At 57.6% G+C, this 23,541-nt stretch overlaps 1 protein-coding gene across 10 annotated transcripts; it reads right to left on the reverse strand.

Moving 5' to 3' along the window:
• Nucleotides 1-240: 240 nt before the first annotated feature.
• Nucleotides 241-23,534, reverse strand: MIR9-1HG (MIR9-1 host gene). 10 transcript variants are annotated; one of them, XM_033093305.1, is made up of 7 exons: nucleotides 22,023-22,181; nucleotides 20,515-20,667; nucleotides 18,305-18,373; nucleotides 7,118-7,224; nucleotides 6,723-6,763; nucleotides 2,494-2,610; nucleotides 241-538 (listed from the first exon to the last, which is right to left on the reverse strand). In XM_033093305.1, the coding sequence occupies exons 1-6, from the start codon at nucleotides 22,034-22,036 to the stop codon at nucleotides 2,557-2,559; spliced, it is 438 nt and encodes a 145-aa protein (XP_032949196.1). In that variant the 5' UTR covers nucleotides 22,037-22,181; the 3' UTR covers nucleotides 241-538; nucleotides 2,494-2,556. The 10 variants fall into 10 exon arrangements, 7 of the variants coding, with proteins under 7 accessions (XP_032949196.1, XP_032949199.1, XP_032949200.1 ...); XR_004421656.1 differs by lacking the exons at nucleotides 2,494-2,610; nucleotides 22,023-22,181 and adding an exon at nucleotides 23,427-23,534 and having other exon boundaries at nucleotides 6,622-6,763; XR_004421655.1 differs by lacking the exons at nucleotides 2,494-2,610; nucleotides 22,023-22,181 and having other exon boundaries at nucleotides 6,622-6,763; nucleotides 20,515-20,989.
• Between the last annotated feature and the right edge of the window lie 7 nt (nucleotides 23,535-23,541).

A 23,541-nucleotide genomic window follows, 5' to 3' on the forward strand; every position in this document is an offset into this window, starting at 1 on the left:
GATCGTGACAGTGACCACAGGAGCCTTGGGGTGGCTGAGGGACGGAGGGAACCAGGGAGCTCTTTCCCCCGCCCCCCACCCCGTGGGAGTTCTGTCCTCGCGAAGGGCTCCTTGGCCCCTTCTGTGGCTATGGTGGCTTCTAGCTTTGGTTTCTCAGAGGGAGCCCAGGTCGCCCTGCACTCATCCAGCCCTTCCCCTCCCAACCCTGCACAGCCACACCCACTACCACCAGCACTGCTGTTCAGTGGACAACAGTCTTTATTAGACAGGAGATGGCACTTCCATCTCAGAGGAATCTCAGCTCAGAAGACAGGGGGGGACCAGGCTGGGTTGGGACGGGCAGCTTGTGGCCCCGGGAGCAACGGTGAGGCCTCGTCTTATCCCAGGTGGCTCCCGGCGTAGGGGCTGCTCCTATCCTGCATGAAGGCTTCTTGGAGGAGGTGTCAGCTTGCTGGACGTCAGCCTCACCCTTCAGTCGATCCAGGAAAGCTTCTCAGAGGAAACCCAGGACTGCGTGAAGAAGATTCTTCTTTTGGGTCTGAAAAGAAAAATGTTGAGGTGTCTCGAGTGAAAACATTCTCCAGATGGAGTCCTCAGTAGGAGGCAGAGGAGACTTCCAAGGAGAGCATGCAGCAGAGGGCTTGGGGACAGCCCACGCCAAAGGGGCCACCATGACAGGGGCTGAGTCTTGGTACCTCCTCTGGGCGTTGTACCCAGGGCCACGGGGTGGGGACAGGCCTGGGGTACAGACTCAGATGCCATGCCGGTGAGAGACGTGTTGGCCTGCAGGACCTGCTGCAGGAAGGCAGGAAGCACGCTTCGCTGGGCCAGGGACCAGCCTGGGAGGATCGGGGGACGTCCCAGCTCCTGTGGCCTCTCCCCAGCCCTGTCTTCAGCCTGCAAGGCCTGTGTTAGCATCCCTCACACTTCGGCCCTGCACCTGAGAAGCACGGCCTGTTCCTCCTCTCAGCCCCTCCTGCCGGCAGTCAGCGTAGGGGAGGGAGGGAGCACATGCTCGGGGATCCCAGAACCCCATTTGAAGCTCAGCCCCACTATGAGTCCTGTGATTCTGACAACATGTCTTTCTTGGGGCTGATTCCACCTTGGTAAAGTGGGGACAGCCCCGCCCAGTTTTCAGGACTGTTGGAAGATTAACCGAAATAAGGACTTCTCCCCAAGGCTTGTCGTTGGTCCTTCCCTCCTTGGGGTGGGGGGCGCTGTGCCTAGCAGAGCCGGGGCAGATCAGGGGCTGCACAGTAACCGGAGTCCAAGCACAGCTGTGGTTCCTGCCCCGTGTGGGGCTGGGAGCCAGCAGTTCTGGAAGCCCCTCAAGTTCACCTGAGCTGACGTCTCCAAGAGCTTTAAAACGTGAGACCCAGAGAGAGGTGAGCCCGCCCGCCCACAAGGCACAGCTCCGCTGGGATCTCAGCTCCCTCTTACCCTGACTGTCCTCGCTTTCCAGATTTACCTCGTGCCTCCCTGCCTCACCTCTGCCTTCCCCTACGTGGTCGCCCTCACCCCCACCTCTGCCAGGTTCCAACCTTGACTCTGAAGGTGCTATGGAGAGATGGGGATGGGAGGTCTGCCTCACCCATCCTACTGGAAGCTCCCCAAACATAAGGACTCGGTCTCCCTCAAGCCTGGGCTCCCCTCTGGCCCTCCTCGCCGCCTGGCCTGGGCTGGCTCCCGAGGCTTCCAGCTAAGCCACTGCTCCTCAGCACCCATGCCCGGGCCTCCACGGCGCCTTCCGGGGGTCCCTGGCTCCAGTCCTCAGCCTGCCTGGGAGCCCTCCTAGCCCAGGCTGGCTGGGCTCAGAGAAGAAGCAGACTGTCTGTCAGGCCTCCCCTGGGTGGGGAAGGAGGCGGCCAGATGGAACAGTCTCCCTGTTCCACCCACCCAGCACGAAGGAGCCAGCATCTCCTAGCAACGGTACACAGTCGCAGGGGGCTGGGAGAGGGGGGCGGGGAACAATGACATCATAAATTATCGCCAGCCCCTCCCTGCCAGCCCTCGCTTCCTCAGTTAAGAATGGCCTTTCTGTCCCCACCTGCTCCTCATTCTGGATTCCCCCAGCAGAGCTGGCCCCTGCTCACTGCCCCTTGTAGATGCCCTCTAGGTCAAGGTGACCATTCTATGCCTTCTGAGTCCCCAGGGACAGAATTCCCACCATCCCAGGATTCCCCAACGGCGCGAGTGGGAGTCTGCCTTCCACGGCCCCCAAGAGCCCAGAGACGCCCTTTCCAAGGGTCTCTGGCGCCTGCCTCTTTCTTTGGCTGAGATGGCGATAAGGTGGGGGAACGTCTGTCTGAGCATTTGGTGACAATGACTCCCCTTCTCTAAACGAAAGGCTTTAGGCTTGGGCCCCCCAAGTCTTTAAGGGACACTGGGGCATCTCGCCAAGCCAGCCACATCTAGTTTCCCGAACCCAACAGCTACAGCCCAGGAAGCCCAACAAGTAACAAGGGATGGAAGCTGTGACAGTTCCATCCTCACCGCTCAGACCAGCCATGTCAGGCCAAGGCCAAGGCCGGGACACTTCGGCGGTACAGATGTCGGTCAGACATCGGGAAGGACTTCCCCGGGCAGGCAGAAGCAAGACTGTGGAAGTTCCTGGGTGGAGAGAGGAAAAGTCTGTCACAGAAACAGGACACGGGTGGGAACGTCTTCAATGTTGCCTCATTAACGCTTTCTTAGCTACATTAGCTAACACGTGGAGAGTAGTTACATGGAACCTGACATCCAGGAGGCCTCCACGTGGGCTACTTTTAAAAATCATACGTTAATAGTGATCGTTATTGGCTGGAGATCAGGAGGAAGGGATAAATCACTGGAGACTTGTCTCCCATCCTCCAGGAACCCCCCGGGAAAATCCAGATATGAGGTAGTGCCCTGAGTACAAGATGGCAGCCAATTGCCATGGCAACAGCAGGAAGAGTCTGGTTGGTTGCAGGGCAGCGCGGGGAAGCCAGCTGGTGCCAGATGGACGAACCCAGCAGAAGGGAGCCCCAGCCGGGCGAAGCTCATGCCCCCTGTGCCCAGGGCTCTCCCTCCATATGCCAGCCTCCACCCACCTCTTCCCTGCAGACCTGAAGGCTGCACTGCTATCTGTGGGGCACGAAGCCAAATGTATCCCGCCTCCGACTCCTGCTTGTACAAGGAATGACCGCAGAGGCCCGAGACCGTCCTGGGCCGCCTCCCTGACCACGGGCGGAGGCCCCTAACTGAGTGCGTTTAGCTCACTGCTGACACCACCACGGGGAACCATGAGGTCGGCGGCTCAAGCACCACGTTGCCCATGTTCAGCAGATGCCAGCAGGCCTGGCTAGTGTCCCTGGGGAGACCTGAGATGTGGCCGTGGGAAGGGGGGAGCAGAGCGGCTGGGGCGTGGGGAACTGAGCTTTGCTGTCCCTGCCCCGTCCGTCTGTCCGTCCGTCCGGGAGTGCCGGCTGGTATTCACGCAGGCCCAGCAGGGAGTTTATTCCTGAGGAAGACGGAAGAAGCTGTGGTCATGGAGCCCACCACCCAGCTGGAAACGTGCCTCCCAAACCAGGGTCAGGAGGCTGGTCGCCCTGAGCCCACGGCAGCTCCAGCCATTGGCAGGCCCAGCCCTGCAGCAGGAACTGCACAGGGTCCCTTCACTCTCCTCCCCAATCCCCGACACCTTCCCCGATTGTGTCCACCTCCCTGCAGTGGCCCGCGTGACTGGGTCACCCAGCATCTAGAATGTCACTGGACATCTGCACACGGCCTTACAAACTTGTATTCACACCAGTGCATTTGACCCTCAGAACCGTGGAAGGAAGTTATGACATTAGGTGACTTGCCTAAGGTCACTTGCTACTAAGGGAGAGAAGCCAGAATGTGCATCCAGACCAGCCTGTCTGATTCGACTCAAAAACCCATACCTCCTTGTTTGGTTGTCCTTCCTGTGGACAGAGCCACCTGCAAGCTGAGCTCATGTCCACTGTCATACTGGGGCTCCCAGGGCCCCCAACGCGAACACTAACGGGGGAGAAGGCCTGTCCGTGCTGCTGATTCGCGATCCGTGACACGGAGGCCAGGCCAGGGCAGACCGTCCCCTGGGAGGACGAGACCGGCTGTGGAAACTGAGGTGGCCTGGGGACCCCTTCCTAGCTCTGGCCAGTCTTGTCTCCCAACACAGCCCTCTGTGGGGGGGAGGGGAGCTGTGCAGGAGATGGACGGGGACTCGGGGAGAGGAGAGGTGAGGCTCAGGTGGAGCCAGCCCCAGAAGCAGGGGTGGGCTTGCGGGACTGGGAGATGCAGCTGGGAAGAAACAGGGAGGGGGCGGGGGAGCCTTGTACTGGGGACCTGGGTTCTGACTGGATCACAGAGGAGCCTGTCCTGTGCACGTCCACTCTCCACCACACACTGCCTCCAACCCCTCAGCCTGACTGACCGGTGATCACTTCCAGCCCCTTTATCTGTCATCACTTCTCTTTTTCCCTCCAGGAGGCCTTCAGGAAAGGTGGCTGAAGTGACAGAAGTGAATGAGAGTGAGAAGAAAGCGGGGGAGCTCAGAGGTGACCCTTGGGGAGAACTTCTGCCTGGAGAACTGGGTGAACAGAACCCAGAAGGAACAATCAGGGATATAACAGAGAGCCAAAGGCCAAAGGAGGACACAGGATGGCTATCAGTAGGAAATGTCCCAGACGTCAGCAGGACTGAACAAGGGCTGTTGGGTCCAGTTAAGGAGGGTGAGTGGCCCGAGAGGGCGCAATTTCACCAGAGTTATGAAGATGGAAGCCAGGTGACTTGAAGCTTCACTTCAAGTACACAGCGGCCCTACACGGGCCCGGGACCCTCAAACTGGCAGGTGACCCTGCCTACCCACCTTCCCGCTGATACTTCCTCTTCCTGCTGCTCCCCCTTCCTGCCGAGGCTCCCAGTTCGGGTTCCTCCATAGTTTTTACATCACCACGGTCCTCCAAGACCCCTGACCCCTGGAGCTCAGCTTACATGCAAGGTCTGGAACTGACAGCGGAGGCCTCGCCTGCCACCCCGCTCCTTTCCGTGGGGCTGCCACCCGTACCCTCCTCCTTCTTTCTCTCCCCACCTTCCCTTCCCAGTTGCGCCCGTGGGAAGACTCCACAGAGTTCCCCGTCAGCCAGAACGTCCTTCTCCTGCTCGCGCCTCCCTCCGTGTCCACCGAGCAGGGCTGGCCAGCGGCCCAGACCTGCCACTCGCGCCATCTCACCGGCGCCAGCGACCTAAGATGGCGGCCTCCCTCTCCCTGGGCTTCCGTTCCCACAGCCTTGCCTCCTCCCCGGCCTCTTTCTTTCGGAAGCCTAAGCCCAACAAAGTGGGGGGCCAAGCTGGGGAGCCAAGGCCGGAGGAAGCGAGACAAAAAAAGGACAGAAAAGCTGGCCCCTTGGCACCTCTCTTTGGCATCTGAGTCCAGCTCAGGGAGGGAGGGCAGAAGGGAAGAAAGGAAGTAGTGTGAGTTTTTATTTCTGTCCTCTTCCTGCCACCTCCCCCCACCACACACACACTTTGATGAAAACAAAATCTCTCCCCTTTTCTCTCTTCTTCAACCCCCCCTCCCCTTTATTCCTGGCTCCTACCAGGAGCCTCCTGGAATGCAAATAAGTTGTATTATGCAAATGTATGCAAATAAGGCTTAACGAGCGGAAGGAGGGGCAGAATGCTTAATGAGTAATGGTGGAGGGGTGCAGATGGAGGGGGCAGGAATGACCCCCGCCTCTCCATTCCCACAGCCTACAGGCTGGAGGGGAGTACTGGGGTTTCCCTCACTTCTGGGAAAGAGTAGGTCAAGGCCTCAGTGCTTCAGCTGAGAAGGCCTGGGATGGCCTTGGCTGTAGGTGAGGGACAGGAGAGGGTGAGGGGACAGAGGGTTAAGTACCAGGGACTCAGCTCACGTGCAAGGCCTTGGCCAGAGCCTCTGGCTGCACCACCCTCCTTCTCAGGGGGCTGAAAGAGGGTGATGCTTATGCCGCCATGGCTTGTGCATCAGAAAGAGGATTCCCAAGGGAAGATTCCCAACCAGACCCAGGTTCTTCCTGGGAGTGGGGGTGGTGGAGAAAGCTGTCTCTCTTTGTGCTTTGGAAGGTGGGGGTTGGGGTGGTTACCACGGCAACATAGCATGGAACACCCACCTCCCCAACATCTAGCCCCAGAAGACCTAAGAATTGGGGGGGGATAATAGATTGACACCCCCTGATGCCCCCACCACCTGGCACTGCCAGCCGGAGATGGCGGCATCCAATCCTAGAGAGAATGGCCCCTTTGTTTCTAGGCTCACGGTGATGGGGAAGCAGGCCGGGGCACAGAAGGGCCTTTCCCAGGCCCTGTTCCAGCCTGCTCCGGTTTGTGTGACTCTTGCTAGCCTCTGGAGACTCCTTGTGGCCATCCACTGGCCTCTGTGCCCTGGCAGATGGTTGCCTCCTTGCCTTTTCTCCCATGGGTTTGCCAGCTACTGCTAGGTATGCCTTTCCACGTGCTTCTCCCGGAGGCCTCCCTGCCAACCCCCTCAGGCTGAGAGGACAGCCAGTGCCACCCCTTCCTGGCTTGTGTGGCCCTCACAGGCAGACACGCATCCTGTCCTTGTTTTGTAGGGAAGGGGCAGCCAGTGAACTCTCCTACCAGCTTCCGCCTGCTCTGCCCAGCTCAGGCAGGGAGATGCTTAAAGGTGGCCAGGCTGGGATTCAGGAGCCTGGAGTGGCAGGGTTGTCATTTCCACTAACCAGCTGAGTGACACTGGTCACACCTCTTCCACTCTTGGGATCTGTAAAATGAGGGATATAGGGCTGATGACATGTAAGGCTCATTTGAGCTCTACCTGATCCATTTACTTTGCATCTCACATGAACTCAGGTGAAATCCTTCCTGCGATCAACCCTCACCCTGCTGACTGCCGGAGCAGCCCCTCTTACTCACTCCGACTCCCCGATGTGGACAAACCCAATTTCCTGAAGATGGAATGCCAACTGCCCTCAGCCTTTCCCTCTCCCTGAGACTCCACAGCTGCGTGCAAACAATGCCCACAGATGTAAAAATCTAGAGTCTTTGATATCTGCCCGTGCAGACCGGAGGACCCCCTCCTCCCGTCCCCAAGGGCGTCAGCACAGCCCTCACTCACCGCTGGGAGCTGTCCGTGGTGCTGGCAGCGGCTCGGACGCACGTGTGGAGGAAGGAGGGCGGGAGGGTGCTGAAGCAGCCACCCGCCCACCCACCCCGGGGTGAGAGCTAAAGGGAAGAGAAGAAGCAGAAACGTTTGGAAACAGTAAGCACAGGGGCAGGTATGTGCGGCTGCGTTCCTGACGAAAGCTTCTCCTCTCTGAAGATCTGCCAATGGCCAATATTATCATACTTTGGGGGAAGAGCACAAATGTCCCCCCGGGAGTTCTGACCCTCCCACCCCGTCATCCGAATGACTCCAGTGTCCCGGATTAGCTCAGCCCTCATCCGGACCCTGTTTAGAAATCCACAGGGAGATGGAGTCAGAACTCCCGCCCTGGGGGAAGAGCTCAGGGCGCGACGTTGACAGGTACCGACCTCTAAATTCTAAGGCTCCTACAAGGACTTTAGGTAATAAAGATGAGGGAGCTACACAGGTGGAAACACACAATGACAGATATCAAGAGCTTGGGAGGAAAGGGAGGAAAGGTGTGTGTGTGCACCTGCGTGCACGTGCCCAGTTGTGCGAGCATGTGTGTGTCCCAGGCAGAGAGAGATAAGTCTCCTCAGTGGCTCTTAACCCTCGCTGCACATTAGAAACACGGAGGGAGCTTTTAAATACTCCTGAGCCTCGGCCTCATTCCCAGATACTCTGATTTCATTGGGCCCAAACATCAGTAAACTTTTTAAAAGCTCCCCAGGTGATTTCAGTACGTAATCAAGTTGAGAATCACTGGCCTGGAAGGGAGCAGATATAAAAATTGCAGGGGTCACGCCTGACCAGGGGGAGGAAGAGACAAAGCTGGGGGCCCCTGAAGAAGGGGGTGCACAGGGAAGGGGACAGCATGTGACCCGTCTCCTCCAGCTCCCCACGGCTCGGGACTGGCCTGGAGACCCACTCGGCTGGTGGGCTTGTCTTTTCTGTGCTGTGAAAGCTTGAACCACCCCAAGGCACGAGATGAGCTGCCTCCCCAGCTCAATCCCTCGTGCAGTGACTGGATGGGTGCAATGACCTGAGGGCGTGCGGCTCCCCTTCACCCACAAGGTCCCCAGGGAGGCAGTTGTGGAAGGTAAACAGCAACAATGGTCTCTTTCAGTGTCCAGATTCCAACCCTTCAGCCCAATTAGTAGACACAGCAAACAGCAATTCAGCTGCCTTCAGCCGCTGTCATAACAAACTCAGAGCAGCCTCAATGGGGGATTAGGGCAGGAGGAGGGGGTGTCACTCCCAGCCCTGAGAGAGCCCGGTAGCGGGAAGGGCTCCCTTTCTCTCACCTTTCCCCTATCTCAGTAGGCCCCCACACCCCTACCTTCCACAGCCCTACTCCTCGTTCTCCCCAAAGCTCCGAGAACATTTGTATAGTTTTGCCTCCTCGTTCTCTCCAGAGATTTTTAAAGCATTAACCTAAACTCGCTTCTGTCTGCTTTTGGATGAGACAGTGCCATGACCCCAAGACGTCTGAGGTCTCAACAGCAAGGGAAGGGAGGTGGAAGGTCAGCCTGTCCCCAGAACATGGGGTTGTATCCCTCCGACTCCCAGACCTGGGGAAGTGCGGACTTCCAGACATAGAAAAATGCAGAGGGGCTGGTGCTTTTCTGTTGGGTGAGCAATCCTGGGACCCAGTTGGGGGTTGGGGAGGCAAGAGGAGAGAGAAAACACCCCTTCTCAAAGTCACTCATCATCGATAAAGAAAAGTCTGCGCACGCACAGGCAGGTCTCTATTTGGTTTCTTAATTATACCCACTACCTACCTCGTCCTTTAATGGAATAAAACTCGAGACGCTCAATGGAAGTAACTTGGAATTATCACTTACACCCGCCGTAGCTCTCTAGCTACATAAGTCCGCTTACCAGTCCTAAGTACTCGGACCAACAAGTGTCAAGATCCATTAAGGAGAAAGAGACAATGGCCATTCTGCCAATGTAGACTCCAGCCTCTTCCCTGAGCAGGCTTCCCAAGGATGTTCCCTCCTCTCCCCCGGCTTCAGACGCTGTCTACCCAGGTCCCAACGCGGAAAAGCAGGAGGAACTTCCTCAAGTTTAAATGTCTTGAGCGCCTCTGTGGAGAATACGCTTTCTGCATTCTGAGATCAGTCACTTCAAAGCCATTCCATACCGGAGCCTTTCCGCCCTTCTGCAAGCTGAGCATTACTCTCTCCCCAGGGGTCTCACAGCATACTAGACCTTCCATAGGGAACTCTTCCTTTGCTCCATGTAACAACCCCGAGGATACACGTTCTTATCCCCATGACACAACGACCTAAGCTGAGGCTCAGAGATTATGGCCCCTGAACACAAACCTTGGTTCCGTCACATCTGCTCTGCTGATGTTCACCCCGGGTTTGCTGACTGGGGAGACTTACTGCTGGAAGGACATTTCAACAAGACCCTTCCTATGCAGCGATAATGCAAAACCTGACTCAGATAGTTAGGGGGAAATTGCCTTGGAACTCCTGGATTCAGAATTCAACAGGAGGGTATTGGGGTGAAAGGCTGAGGACAGAAATAGATAAAGAAACCAGCTTAGAATTTGGTTTCCAGTAGGGATAGGTGGGTATTGGCAAGATCTGAAGAACAGAACTAAAAATTCTTGGATGCAGGCACAGCGTGGTGATACAAAGGAAGAAATTTCCTAACTGGTAAGTGGTGGGGCCCTTTCCAGCCCCTTTCAACCCAGCTTCCCCTGCACCCCCATTCTGTCAGTTATCTTGTGTTTAGCTGGAGAGGGTGCTACTTTAAAGGCTGAGGGAGGGGGAAGGCAGCACTAGGTCACTGTGATGTCTGCATTTGGTAAAAGCCCCAAATCCCAGAGTGGCTGTTCCTCAGGTGGATTTACACCTGTCCGTAGCCCTAATCTCACGGCCCAGCTTCCTGCTCCATGGATCACACACATCCAAACTCACAGGAGGCTACACACCACTCTGTCTCACCCTCCTCCAGACACGCAGCTTACAAGCAGTTACCCATCATTCCCGACAAGCCCACCCACACACCCACAGGCGCACAGGCAGACACACCCTCATCCCCACACCCCTCCTGGCCTCTGTTCCCCCTTCCCACTGCAATACGTGTTTTGTAGAATGTAAACCCTCAACCCACCACCAGTTCCCTCAGGCCCTCTCTTCTCCTTTGGAGATTCTAAGCTCCCATGTCTTAACGGACACGGCAAGCAACATGAATCCATTGTGCTTATAATGTCAGTTCTAAGTCTCACTCGGATGAGCCACAGCAGATCCCAAGTACACACGTCCAACCAGCAACCCAAGTGCCCAAAAGGCTTCTCTTTCTCTGCGTGTTTTCTTCAGATGCCCCGTCCCCTCAGCCTGTGATCACCACCAGGCCTCCCCTTTCCTCGTGCACGGCTCTACCCCACCTTCCTTCCCTCTCTCCCTCCCTCCCTCCCTCCGGCTCATCACCTCACCTTCTCCAGACCCTGTGGCAAGCAAGTGGAGAGCACTGGAAGAAGCAATGGGTTTGAAACCAACGAGTGACATTAGCAACTCATTGGAGTCTGTAAAATGGGGTTAAAAACAGCTGCCTCACCGTGTTGGAGGGTCAAAGAAAGGCAGGTAGGTGGAGCGTTGTTACCTGACAGTAAGTGTGGTGTTAGGGATTTAGTCCGGGCCCCAAACCTGCTCCCTTTCTCCCTAAATCCATCTCCAACTGCCTCCCTCCAAACTACCCACCCCCAAAAAAGTTCCAAACAACTGAAAAGACAACAGGCCCTTAACCTCTCTTTTCTCCAAACTCTGAAGGAAGGAAACATGTACTCCAGGCTCCTCTGAAGCCCAAGTGTCTTAATTTGGGTTCCCCAATATTTCTCCCACATATAATATAATTGAACCATAATCTTCTGGCTATAAGATCAGTTCCTGGGAGGAAAATTTAGATTTACACTGGAAACTGGAGTTGGTACAAAGTAAAGTCACTTTGCACAGTTCCCCTGCCCTCTTTTCAGCCCCTCCCCTGCCCTGTGTTCTGGAATACCAGGAGGTGTGGGGCAGGATAGGGAGAGGTCGTAAATACCAGGGGGCTACTTCTAGCTGGGGCCACAGTTACTTTTTTCTACTAAGTGACTGGAAACCATACTCCTCTCAATGGCACCGAAACACTCTTGCTTGAAGTATTTAGGTCAGGCCAGATAAACGGATTCTTTTAGAAATGGCCCTGATTAATCTCCGGTTCTTTGCTTTCTTTGGGCAGCATAAATACTAAGCTAGAAATTCCTTAGTGTTTGAGCTCCTGGAGGCCATTTGCTCTGGAGGTGATTGCTGAGAGGGTGAGGGTGGGGTGGGAAGGCAGGGAGTCTGGAAAGACCCCAACACAACCCGTGGGGTCAGTGAAGACAAAGCTGGCACGAGAAGCTTTTCAAGGCATCAGACTCAGGTCCTGGCTTGTAAGGACAAACACAGGACAACGGAGCAGAGAGAGACAGTCTGTGCTCATTGCCGGAGCCCGGGCGGGGCCCAAAGCTTTCCCAGCCACCCCGTCCTCTTTATGAGCAGCCCCCACCCAGGACCTCCCGCCCTCCCTCCACTAATCTCCCCACTTTGCCACTCTCAGCTCCCGAGCAAGCTGGACAGACCTACATGGCTGCAGGGAGCCATCGAAGCAAAGACCAGCGTTCTCAGCTCTCAGCCCTGCAATCGCTGTGGACAGCCTGCAGGAAACTGCGCCAGCGCCCACGGGAGAGGCCTGGGCGGGGAGCCCGGGGCGCCGGCCCCCAGCACCCTGCACCTAGGTGTCAACAGCCCTCCCGGGAGCAGCGTCCCCAGTAGTGACCTGGTCCACAGGCTGCCCCGAAAAGCCCCGGGCGAGATGGAGCCACAGGCCCCTTTCTTGCTTCCCCTCAACTCGGCGGGGGAAGATACTGCACCTGGCTAAAGTGGAACAGGACGGCGACTCCCGCCTGCGCGGACCGGGTGGGGAGTGGGGAGGCGCCGCTGGTCCCACTCTTGCCTCCCACGGCCCGAGTGGCTCTGGGCTCTCGCTCAGGTCTCGCCCGTCCGCCCGCCCGTCCCTGCGGCCGCTTTCCCAGGGCCCCTCTGCGCAGTGTATGGGGTTATTTTTACTTTCGGTTATCTAGCTTTATGAAGACTCCACACCACTCATACAGCTAGATAACCAAAGATAACAACCAACCCCGCCTCCTGGCCGCCGCCGCCTCTTCCACGCAGCCTCTCGGCGCCGCCGCCAGCACCGCCGCGCCTCCAGGTCGCCCGCCGGTGAGGGTTGGGGCAGGGAACACGGGTGGAGATGAGCGGCGGAGAGAGAAACAGAGTCCGAGACCGTAAGACTCAGAGGTACAGGGATAGAGACGCGACCGCCGGTGGCGTCGAAGTCCAGAGATCGCCCTCGGACCCGGGCCCGGGCCCGGACCCCAGAGCTTCCACGCCGCGTTTCCTGCTCCCCATTCGAGCCGGAAGCGGGAGTCCGGGTCCCAGGGAGGAGGGACTCGCGGGCTTTTCGTGCCACCCGGGAAGACCACAGGCGCCGAGGCGAGGCCTCCCCCGCTCGCCGGGTCTGCACCGCCCTCCCCTGGAAGACCCAGAGCTCGCCCGAGAGCCGGAGCCTCAGCCTTCCGCGGAGCCCGGGCCTCCGCGCGGGGACCGTAGGGGGAGGCGCGGGGTCGGCCCCACCACGACTCCCAACTCGCGAAGGCGGTGGAGGCGGAGCGGAGCTCGTGCAGGGAAAGGGCTAGATCCAGACGCCGACTAAAGGGGGAGCGGGCAGCGAAGCCGGGGTGGTAAAACCCCGCAGGCGCCCTGGTAGGAAACAGGGAAATCCCGGCAACCCAGAGAGTGGGAAGCTGATGGGGGTGGGGTGGGAGGCGACCCAGAGACTCCCAAGAGAGGAGAAGGCAAGGACACCCCCCTCCGGGGAAGGGAGCCGGGAAAGTGCCCGCGAGATGGGGTGCGGGATGGAAAGCGGAGGGCGAGCCAGGCAAGTGAACCGACTCCCAGGCCCTGCAGGACTCCCCAGAGAAACGGCTTTGTACCAAGGGCTCTAGAAATCACCCAGGGCGGTGAAAATGGCCGGGGGTCCTAGTCGAGAGGAGCCCAAGGGGTTGGCGGGGGCTCTGATCAAGAACGAGAATCGCCCAGGAGGTCCCGGGAGCCCCGAGGAGGGTGTGGGGCTCGGCCGGCCCCTCGGGGCGCACGCGCAGGCACGCTGGGTTCCGAGGCGCTCGCCCACCTCGGCCCCGAGCCGGCCAGGCCACTTACATCCAGCCCAGGATGCTCATCCGTGCTCTCCGGCGCGGTCCTCCCGGCCCCTTCCCGCCCACCGAGAGCCACGGCCCTGGGTCCCGGGTGCCAGGGCTCAGCAGGCGCCGGGGCGGAGGCGCCCGCCCGGATCTCAGCCTCCGCCGAGCCGAACAGGACCGAGAGGGCCTCACCTCCCAGCTCTCTCCTCCGGCTCTGCCGCCGCTCTGGCCCCGGCGCGCTCCGGCTCCGGACTTTTCATTCATCCTTTCACGCTCTCTCCGCAGGCCAGCCTCTGATTGGCTCCGCCAGGCCTGACGTCAACACCTCGTTGCCCCGCCGGCCCCGCCCCTCCCCCTTCCCAGGTTGAGCTGGAGCTCGCAATTGGGGCGCCCCTCCCCCGGAGAATGGGGAGGCAGGGAGGAAGTACTACATCTGTGTGCTGAATCCCAACCTCTTGCTGCCTCGCCCTCTCCAGACACCCGCCTGCCATCTCCAATCCATTGCCATGTGGGGCTTTGATCCCTAACCTCACCCTTTTTGTAGGTCCCCTCTTTTCCATTTTGGCCCTAGGTAGGTATAGCGCACCAGGACCAGGGCGCACAGATGGAAAAGACAAGCGGATGACTGGGGACTCTGGCCCCGACTGCCTCCCGCCTCCTCTCAGGAGGATCTTCTTTGTGCTTCTCGGGCTCTGGTTCCTCCCAGACTGTGATCCTAATCTTTTAGGGCGGGCGCGAACCTTTCTTGTTGGTTTTCAACCCAAAACAGTGAGGGAAAGATTTTGGGACTTTGGAACTCCTACTGAGAGCTGGCGGGGGGGCGGGGGCGAGTTCTGAGCGAGGCTGAGCCTCCTTTTTCGTCTGCAGAAACGGGACTATCTCTTGAACTTGCTCGCTGCACCAAAGTTCCAAGTGGGGGAGGCTGGGGGATCCCAGCTGGCATTCGCCCAGGCAACACCCGCAGATTTTGACTCGGCCGTGGGGGCTCTCACTAGCTCCTTCCCTTCCTTCCCCCACCGGTGCGCCTCCATCCGCGAGTCCTGCACCCTCACCCCCGGTCCATCTCCGGGTGTCTGCAGAGCTGCGGTAACGCGAAGGATCACTCTCCAGCGAGCTTTCAGGTTCTGGGCTTTCCCGACCTGGCTCCCCATCTGGCCGGGAGAATGAAGGCCGAATAATGCTGCGTCCCAACCCCACGGCCACCCACAGCCAGGATCGGGAGTTCTCCAAGCCTGGCCGAGCAAGCAAGCCGCTCGGGCCTCACTGAGCGCTGTGCCTGCCACCGAGCAGTCTGAATGCCCGGTCCCAAACTAACCTAAGTCTCCCCCTCCCCTACTCTTGGCTCCTTTTCTAAAAAATCCTAGGACTTAGAAACCTAGAGCCTGTCCCTCTGCTTAATATGGGCTGCTTCTACCACCAGGGATCCTTGAACACTAAGCCAACAGGGGGGCACTGCAGGGTACCCCGGATTTGGTCATCAGGCCTGGCCAGATTGTTTCATCTGCCCTGGATCCCGCCTCGGCCCCGTCTAGGACAAAACAGAGCCTGAACGGTATCGGCCTTGGTCAGATGCAAGCTGATAGCCAGCGGGTTTCAGCTGGTGTTCCCCTCAAAGGCTGGAGGACGTCTGAACAATCACTGCTCGGCAGTGAGGTGGGGGACACTCTGAATAGGATAAACCCCAGGGGCCCTGTGTCCCTTCCAGAACAGCAGTATGGAGCTGAAGCCCCGCTGCCTGAGTGCCTCAGTCTAGGACGTTCTCAGGCCTGGGCTTGGCATAGCTTTTTCCCTGTCAGCCTCCACTGGGTCTCAAGGCCCTTACTCAAGGAAAAGGCTTTCTAGAAGCTTCCACAGTGTCAATTCTTCTCCCTCCCAGAACTGGGAGCACACCAGCCAATGTTGGGGAAGGAAGGAAAGAGACTTTGTTTCCTCCTGCCCCCTCCCAGGTGACCCTACAGCTCAGAATGGAATACTGAGTTCCCTGTTGCTCCAGCCCAGTTGCAGGAAAGCAGAACACTCCCCAAACACTCCCATAGGTAGATCTACCCCACTGGGGTGCTGCTAAATGCATGCCCCAAGTGTATCCCACACACCAGCGCCCCAGAAGAACTATAGGCTCCCTCTGCCTTTTCTCTTTGTGCTTACAAACCTCAAATATTTCTCAGTACACCACTCACACCCAGTGTCCTGCAGACATTCCAGAAACCCTAAATAGGGCCCACACTTCTCCAGACATACCACCAACTTCCCCTCCAAAGACTTCCCCATTTGCCCTCCCACAAGATCTCTTCAAAGCACCTTGAGCAAACCGTTCTCCCCCTTCTTCCTCCCCTGACCCAGGGCCTGGAAGGCCGGGGTCAGCTTGTGGGAAAGAGCTGCTGCCCTGCTAGTCAACATGGGCCCCTTTCTTCTCTGTCACCAATTTCCAACCAAGTCTCCTGCCCTCTGTGGGGCCCAAGCTGATCTCCACAACCCCTTACCCTGGCCTGGGCCATCCACATAGAGGAACAAGAGGCAGCTGGGGCCAGCATGAACTCCCTTGTCTTTTAGCCACTGCTATATTTTGGCGGGGGAGGTGGGAGGACAGAAAGGTTTCCTTGCCCAGAGCAGACTCTCACCCCACCCCCCAGTGGCCAAATTCAGACTCAAATGGACTTCCTCAAAACCGAGGTTAAGAGAGAAATGGGTGCATATCTAAATTTTCCAGCTAGCTCAGTAAAGAGCTACATCCCCGCCTCTTACTGTGGCTTTGGGCTCTACAGAGGTACCTCAGCCGAAACAGTGTCCCAACTGAAGGAGGCCCCCCCAAAAATAAAATGGAGACTAGCCTAAGAGCCCTGGCACTATGTGCATAGACTCCCGCGCTCTGTCCAGGCTCCTGATGGTTTTGTCCAATGGACGCGTGACCACCGTTCTCCCCCCACTCCTGCTCAGGGATAAAGGGAGCGGGCATGTGTGTTTATGCCAGCGGAGCCGGAGGACGTGAAAGAAGCAGAAGGGTGCTCACCATCACCTCCATGGGGTCGGTTCGGATAACTAAGCCACATTGCTCCAGTTTCAAGAAACAAACTAGTCAGGGAGCAAATGGGACAGCCCCACAGGGCAGAGGCAATTTCATACACATTCGAGTCCGCGGTAGGGATCTCGCACATGCCTAAAACGCGGGGTGCTCAGTGATCACCGCATTGATAAAGCTGTGCGTGCACCTGTGCGTGTCGCGGGTCTGAGCTGCCATCACGGACAAAAGGTGTAGCCGTGGGATCTGTGCCGGGTGCGTGGGAGGGCAGGGGAGCGGGTCTATTGTGTGCAGTGTGTCCGTGACTGCTGGGACGCCCCTTTGAGCCGAGGGGACCAGTCCACTGTCTAGAACGGGATACGGCGGGCCTGTCGGAGGATAACAGCTGCGGCAAATGGCTGCGTTGGTTCCCCTTGTGCTTGGCACCCCCCGCCCCCCCAAGGCCTCCGCTGGAGCAGAGCCTGCTGCTTCCAGCGCAGCACAGTCCCCTGCAGTGACCCACAGAGCCAGGGGCTGCAGACCCCACCCCAAGTCCTCCCAGGGAGATTGTGGGGGGCCGCGGGAGAGCACGCGAGTCCTGGGGGTGATCTGCGTCTGTCTGTCTGTGTCTGGGAGCCCAGGAGCTGCCTTCTCTGCCAGGGGCCGTCCCCACCCCCACCCCGCCGGTCCTCATGCCCACCCATTGTCTGTGGGCCTGAAGAGGCCCACGGATGGAACTGGCCCGAATCACACTCTCGTGCAGCTTTTGGACAGGTCTTTAGAATCTAGGTCCTCAAAATATACTTTGGCATTAAGCCACGCTCTTGAAATATTCAGGTAATTACATAAAAAGCCTATTTTTTCTTTGTTTCGGTGCTCAGGCTAACTTGCCTTGAAGATACAGACGAAAGCTGCTTTTGGAGGAGGGTGGGTTCAGGTATTTATTCTGTCTTATGGGTGCACTGTATACACATCCACATCTCCACACATTGTTCTTTGGCTAAGAGCATTTGCATTGTCTACGGGATAGTGACAAATACAAGTAAGAACTGGCATTAAAGATGCTGAAGCTGTGAAAAAATGTATATATTTAAACCTCCATACGGGCAGGTGAGGTTAGACGGCATGGAGCCACAATCTGGAAGATTCTCTCCCTGGGGACACCAGCCCCACTCCCCACCAGTGTCTCCTCCTATTGGGAGGCAGCCTGGGGATGCCTCAGGCCTGTCTCAGCGCAGCCTCCCCGGCTCGCTGCCAGCGCTGCCCCGGGTACCCACACACTGCTCACTTGCCTGAGCCCTGTGGAGTCGGGGAGGTGACAACAAGGTGACAGGGATGGTAGAGGGTCGGCCATCACGAATGGTCTCCTTGAGGGGCAAAGACGTGAGTGTGAGGCCGGGCCTGCACACACGCATGCGCACACACAAACTAGCGACTGAGGCAGACGCGGTGACACCTCCACAGACACTCCAGTAGCACCACGTCCCACCTTACAGGGACACGTCCTGGCACACCCCACTCGCTCGCAGTGGGGTCAGGCCCCCAGGTCCCCACTCACCGCTCCCCACACTGCTCTCCTTTCTTGCCTGTCAGCCATGAATAGATCTCTGCTGCCCAGCCAGCCACTTAACCCGGTTAGCTGGCCTGCATCTCTGCCCTCAGGAGCCATGAGAGAAGGGGAACGAGGTCCCTGAACCCCACTGCTTGTCCTCGCTGCCACAGGGCTGGGTGCAGCGTGACCTTTCATTCCTAAGCCACCCCGCCTTGCTGCACCCCGTTATCAGTGACCGCACAGGTCTCCCCACAGTGGGAGGAGACCTGAACCAGGGGCTGGAAGCTGGAAGCCACAGGGAGCGGGACAGGGGCGTGGAGAACAGGCGCAAACACAGGTGACCTGACGCAGGGCCACTCCCACACCGCCATCAAAAACAAACAAGAAAATAAATACCCCAAAAGCCAAAGGTGGCCACTACGGTGATGCCAGAAACAAACAGCTGCCTCTTCGGACGCCCAGCTCCTGTCAAGGAGGAGAAAACAAAGGTTAAAGGCCTGTGAGTGGCACCAGCCGTGGTCGCCCAACACGCCAGCCTCCAGTCCTCCTCGTCTCACGGTGTCAGGACCTAGACAGTGTAGCCCCCTCCTCAGTCAGCACAGCTCAGGGCTGCACGGGGAGCTGGCGGGGAGAAAAGCCCCGACAGCGGACATGCCACAAGGGCAGGCCCGGCCCAGGCACAGCCTCTCCAGATCCATCTTCCAGGCCTCCTCCCAAACCCCTCCACCCTGGTCCAAAAGCTTAGGGCCTAAACCGGCGGCTCCTCAGACCCCTGCTGCTCCTGGCCTACCTGACCCGAAAGCATGCTCAGGACAGGAGGAAGGGTCTGGCATCCGGGCAGGTGTTTGTCTGTTTCAATCCGACTGCCTTGTAAACTGTAAAGTGCTGTGCACTTAAGATGTGGTCAGTCGTGTTGTCTCCAGCTCTCCTCCCCCGTCTCGGTTGTTACCTACCTACCTATCAACCATCCATGCATATCACTAAGGAGCTATAAAGACGTGTCCTGTAGCTCTAGGTTTTTCTCCTTCTTCCTCTCCTCTTTTTCACATACACAAAAGGTGTGAATACAAAGAAGTTTTTTTAAAATTTTTTGATGTTGGGTATGGAACCCAGTCTCAATATTTTATAGTCTCACCCTCCCAGTATTTTTCTTTCAGGCTAAATTATGATTTGGAAATAACATGTACACCATAGGTGACCCAGCTCCTAAAATGCTAGGAGGAGTGTGTGTGTGTTCCAGTAAGTTGGTGAATCCTTCCATCTCAAGCTCAGTTCCACAACTAATTCTCCTTTTTTTAAAGTTAAGAAGATAACCTGCCTGAATTCAGAGGAAATCAGAGAAAAGGGGACTGGGAGCAGGGATGAGCCTTAAATCCAACCCTGATTTCTAAGAGGGGTGTTTCGAATGCCCCCTCCCCACTTCTAACGCCCACTGGACCCCCAGCCCCTCCGTGGCATAAAGCTCTTACCAAAGAGGGAGCGACCCCACCCCCAACTTGCAGACTGGCTAGAAAGTAGGCGCAGGTACACGGGGGTTGGGAGAGGCTCGGGCTCCTTCTGTCACCCAGATCAGAGTCCTGGGGTCCCTGGAGGTTGTACCTCTCCTCACTGATCCTGGTAACAAGGCCTGCAGCCCAGGAGGCATGGAACCTGTGTGTGCACTTCGGTGGCTGGCAGCCTCCGCCTCGCCCACAGATCTGACCTCCGGGGTACCAGAAACAGTCTGCTGGCCTCCAGCCTCCACTGAACCACTGTGCTCCCAGCCAGTCTCCCAGAAAGCACCATGGGGGGGGGAAGAATAGTGCCTTCTTTCTATTTCCTCCGGCTCTTCTTAACAAACAAGAAATTGACAACAGAAAACCCACCATCTGATGGGTCTGGCGAGGGCTAGAGCAGGGTTCTCTTCCCTTCTAGAACCTAAGCGTTACTCCCAGTGCCTCACTTGTCTTTAAGCTAATCCCTCAGCCCCTTTCCCACCTGCCAGCTCATGGGAAAAGCAGGGAAGAAGGAAATGAAATTAATCTAAAGCCTATAAAATGTTGGACTTCCCCCCTAATTCTGGTCTCCACCTTCTAGGAAACACGGCTCCTCTTCTCCCACAGCCTTGTCCCTCAGCCTTGCTCCCCACCCCCCAAACCGAGGTCTCTGGGGTGGCGAGGATGGGGCCAGGGTCCTGGCCAGAGCCATTTCCTCTCCCCACCTCCTCCATCCTGCCTCCGGGCCAGTCCTCTGCTAGCAGAATTAAGATGTTGGCGTGCCTGGTGGGGGCGGCGGATTAATAGGATCCGTAGCTTTGTGACCCTGAAGCCCCCTGAACCCCACTGACAAACTTAGTGAGCTGACTCCGGGTTGGCGGCTCATGCAGGGATGGGGGTGGCCAGAGGTGCCCCGTAGGTGCTGTGGAGGCTCGAGCTGAAACCCCGGTCTGCCAACTCCCCCTCCACACACGTGCCTCCTTCCTTTTGGTCACCCCCTAAACCTTTGATAGCCTTTCCTTCCTGGGGGTATTGCACCTGCCTCCATTAGTCAGTAGGTGAAGTAGGAAGCTTAGGGCACCTGACTGACTCGGGGGTCTCTTCCCACCCCCAGCCCATGTGGCCGCTTACCGGGCTTCTGTGAAGAGACGGCTCCGCCGCCGGACTGCCTCGCTCGGCTTCTGCCTCCTGTGGAGGGAGGACGCAGCTCCGATGGCGATGACGTAGCATCTGTCTCTCCATTCAGGAATTTCGCTCGCCTCTCTCTTTCTTTTGCTGCTCTCCCTGGAAAGGCAGCAAAAAGGGGGTGCTACCCCGTCTGGAGACACCACCACCACCAAAATAACATTCCCCTCTGCTGAGCCCTCTCCTTCTTCCTTCCTGTGCCTGCGTGGGGAGGGGTCTTTGTCAGCTCCACCGTGTCCCAGCGCCTTTTCTAACCCGAGGCAGGGAGAGGGGCTAAGGGAAGCTATTGTTCCTCAGGCCACCTTCTGGCCAGAGGAAGCAAGAGAAAGGGGGCCACAGGGACCCCCGTCCCCGTCTCCTTGCAGTCCTAATTCCCCTGGAACTTAAGAGAAGGATCACATGCTGTGTGTGGCCGCGGACGGAAGAGGACGGTGGAGGGTGCTCCCTGGCCTCCTTCCTTCCCCTCCCCTCACTGCCCGTCCTGTCAGCCCCAAATCCAGATCTTAGCTGGGAAGGAGAGGGTGACAACTGGAAGATGAAGGCTGAGAGCTGAAGGGGGGAGCAAGGTAGGGCCGGTGAGGCCAGCGCTGGAGTGTCCACGAGAGAAGACGAGGGTGGGGCCACAGGTTCAAAGAGCGAGATAAATTATCTTGTTCTTAGAGGAGGGGAGTGATTTGGGGGTTGGTTTCCAGGGCTGGGGTCCCGATATTTGGTGGAAGCTGGGGCCCAGAATGGTACAATGGTCGGGTCTCTTTTCTCTCTCTCACCCCTACCCTCAGCCCCTCCCTTTCTCTCCCACCCACTCTTCCTGGCCTGCATGGGAACTCAGTCTGAGCCCGACGTGACAGACAGCAGGCCTGCATGCTAATGAAGTCTGTCTCAAGTTCATTGTCAAAGCCCCCCCTTCTGCAAGGCCCCCTCCTCTCCTCTCTCATACACAAATCTCCTTCCAACTTTTGTCCCACAGACCTGAGGCCACTTGAGTCTCTGCCGGCTCCCCTCTCTCACCCTCCCCCCCTGCTTTCAGTCTCCCCTCTCCGTACCACCTCCCTCAGCTGGGGTGGGGGCTGCCTGCTGCCTGGTGCCTTCCCTGCCACCTTCTGGCCTGGCCATCCCTACGCGCTCAAAGGTCAGAGTGTATAGACCTGGTCCTTCTCTCCCCACCCCAGAGTAGGAAGAGTCGGGGTGGTGGTGGGCGAAGGCAACAGACCGCCCCCACTCCGGGCCCCCGGCCCCCCAATCCTCAGCCCTGCACCGGCCCAGTCCCCCAATTCCAGCCTCGCCTTCCCCCTCCCCTTGTCCCTCCCCTCACGATTAGTTTGCTCTCCCTTGATTACATCTGCTTCACTAGCTCAGAAATAAAGATCCTTTGAGACTAATTTTGCACCCCCAGCTCGCCACCCCTTCCCTCCTCCTTCCCTCTAGACCAGGGCTCCCTTTAGCTCCTTTCTCACCGGCTGGAAGACATTGAGCTCCTTGTCTAGGGAAGCCGTGGGGTGATGGGAGGGGGTGCCAGTGGAATGGAGGGGGGTCTCTCCAACTCTGGGACGTGTCCAGCAATCCAAACCTGTCCTTCTTTTGTTCCTACAAATCTCTTCATACTGTCACCACCCTCTAGAGTCTGCCTTTCTCCCAGTAACCAGGGGACAGGGGAGGAAGGGGAGGAGGATCCCAACTCACTCCACCCCTGAATTCCAGGGGAAGGAGGGGGAGCAAAGGGAGGAAAAATTAAATCCCCCCCCATTAGCCAGAAAGGAAGCGAAGGGGATAATTATAATTAAAAGCAGACAGCTGTGGATTGCGTCTTTTATGTTCCTCCAAGCTTCCTCCCCACTTATGCCACTGTCACCCCAAAATCTGCACAGTTCCACCTGGTCTCCTGAGAATGGGGAGTGTGACTAAGGCATGGCGGTGTCTGGAGAAGGGGAGGCCACTTCCTCTCCTGTGGACAGCAGGACAGCACGTTCTTAAACACATCAGAAACCGCAGGCCTAGGAGAGGCAGCTGTCCTCTTCCCACCCCCCCCCCAGGCCTGCACCCCAAAGCTGGGCCTGTAGGAGGTGAGGTGTTCAGGTGACAACTAATTTGCTAATTCGGGGAAATCTTCGATTTGCCTAAAAATAGTTATAACTTACTCATAATGATATTAATACGGATTCACCGTAATCTAGCGCATTTTCTCATTCAGGCATCTGCCTCGTCCTCCCTTGGGGTTGCCTCGGAGCCATCGCAGGGGGGCTCCCTGACAGCAGAAGAGCGGGATCTGGAGCGGGCGTGTTCTAACCAGAGAGGCTCTGGATTTCGAGGGCACAGAAGCCACACTATACTTACGGGCACTTTACAATTTGGGGGTGCTGTTGCTAGGCCCAGCTCTGCTATCCTATGTATTTATAGAACTTTATCATAGGCCAGAACAGCGGGGTAATTATAGCATCATTAGCATATATGCAAATCAGATAACCTATATCCGCTGAATGGAAGCAGATTCTTACTTATTTCTCTCCCCTCCCTCCCTGCTAACAGCTCTGGCTCCTCGGAGCTCCGCACCAGCAATTATCTGACATTAGAAGAGGGGCCTGTCCCCTGGCGGAGGGGGCTGAGGGGAGGAGCACAGGAAGACCCTCTCGGAGGGTTTATTCCCATTTTACTCCCCGTTACTCTGGGAAGAGTGGGGAGGGGCTCAGTAAGGAGCCTCTGAATTAACAAAGGGGGGGGTGGGGGGTGGGGGGGCGGTGGAGAGACAGAGACCTGAGAACGGAGACAGAGGGAGCCAGAAACGCTGCGAAGCGAAGCGGGACGGAGATGGGTACAGACAGACACACAGCTCAGGGGAGCGGAGGACTCCCAGACAAACTCACGCAGAGACAGACACACAGAGTCCCGGCGGTGGGTGGGTCCGCGCACACAGGGGTCTGCTCCATGGGGGCGGGGGCCGGTGCCACTGCCCGCCGGCAGCTCCAGCTCCACGGGCCT

The sequence above is a fragment of the Rhinolophus ferrumequinum genome, chromosome 22, assembly GCF_004115265.2.
Source record: "Rhinolophus ferrumequinum isolate MPI-CBG mRhiFer1 chromosome 22, mRhiFer1_v1.p, whole genome shotgun sequence".
Taxonomy (NCBI): Eukaryota; Metazoa; Chordata; class Mammalia; order Chiroptera; family Rhinolophidae; genus Rhinolophus; species Rhinolophus ferrumequinum.

Coding starts and splice junctions, on each gene's coding strand:
- MIR9-1HG (XM_033093303.1), bottom strand. CDS start 13,625: ATGAATGAAAAGTCCGGAGCCGGAGCGCGCCGGGGCCAGAGCGGCGGC. Junction 7,225..13,380: donor ATGAGCATCCTGGGCTGGAT/GTAAGTGGCCTG, acceptor TCTTCCCTTTAG/CTCTCACCCCGGGGTGGGTG. Junction 2,611..6,722: donor TGACCAGTGTCACTCAGCTG/GTTAGTGGAAAT, acceptor CTCTCCACCCAG/GAACTTCCACAGTCTTGCTT.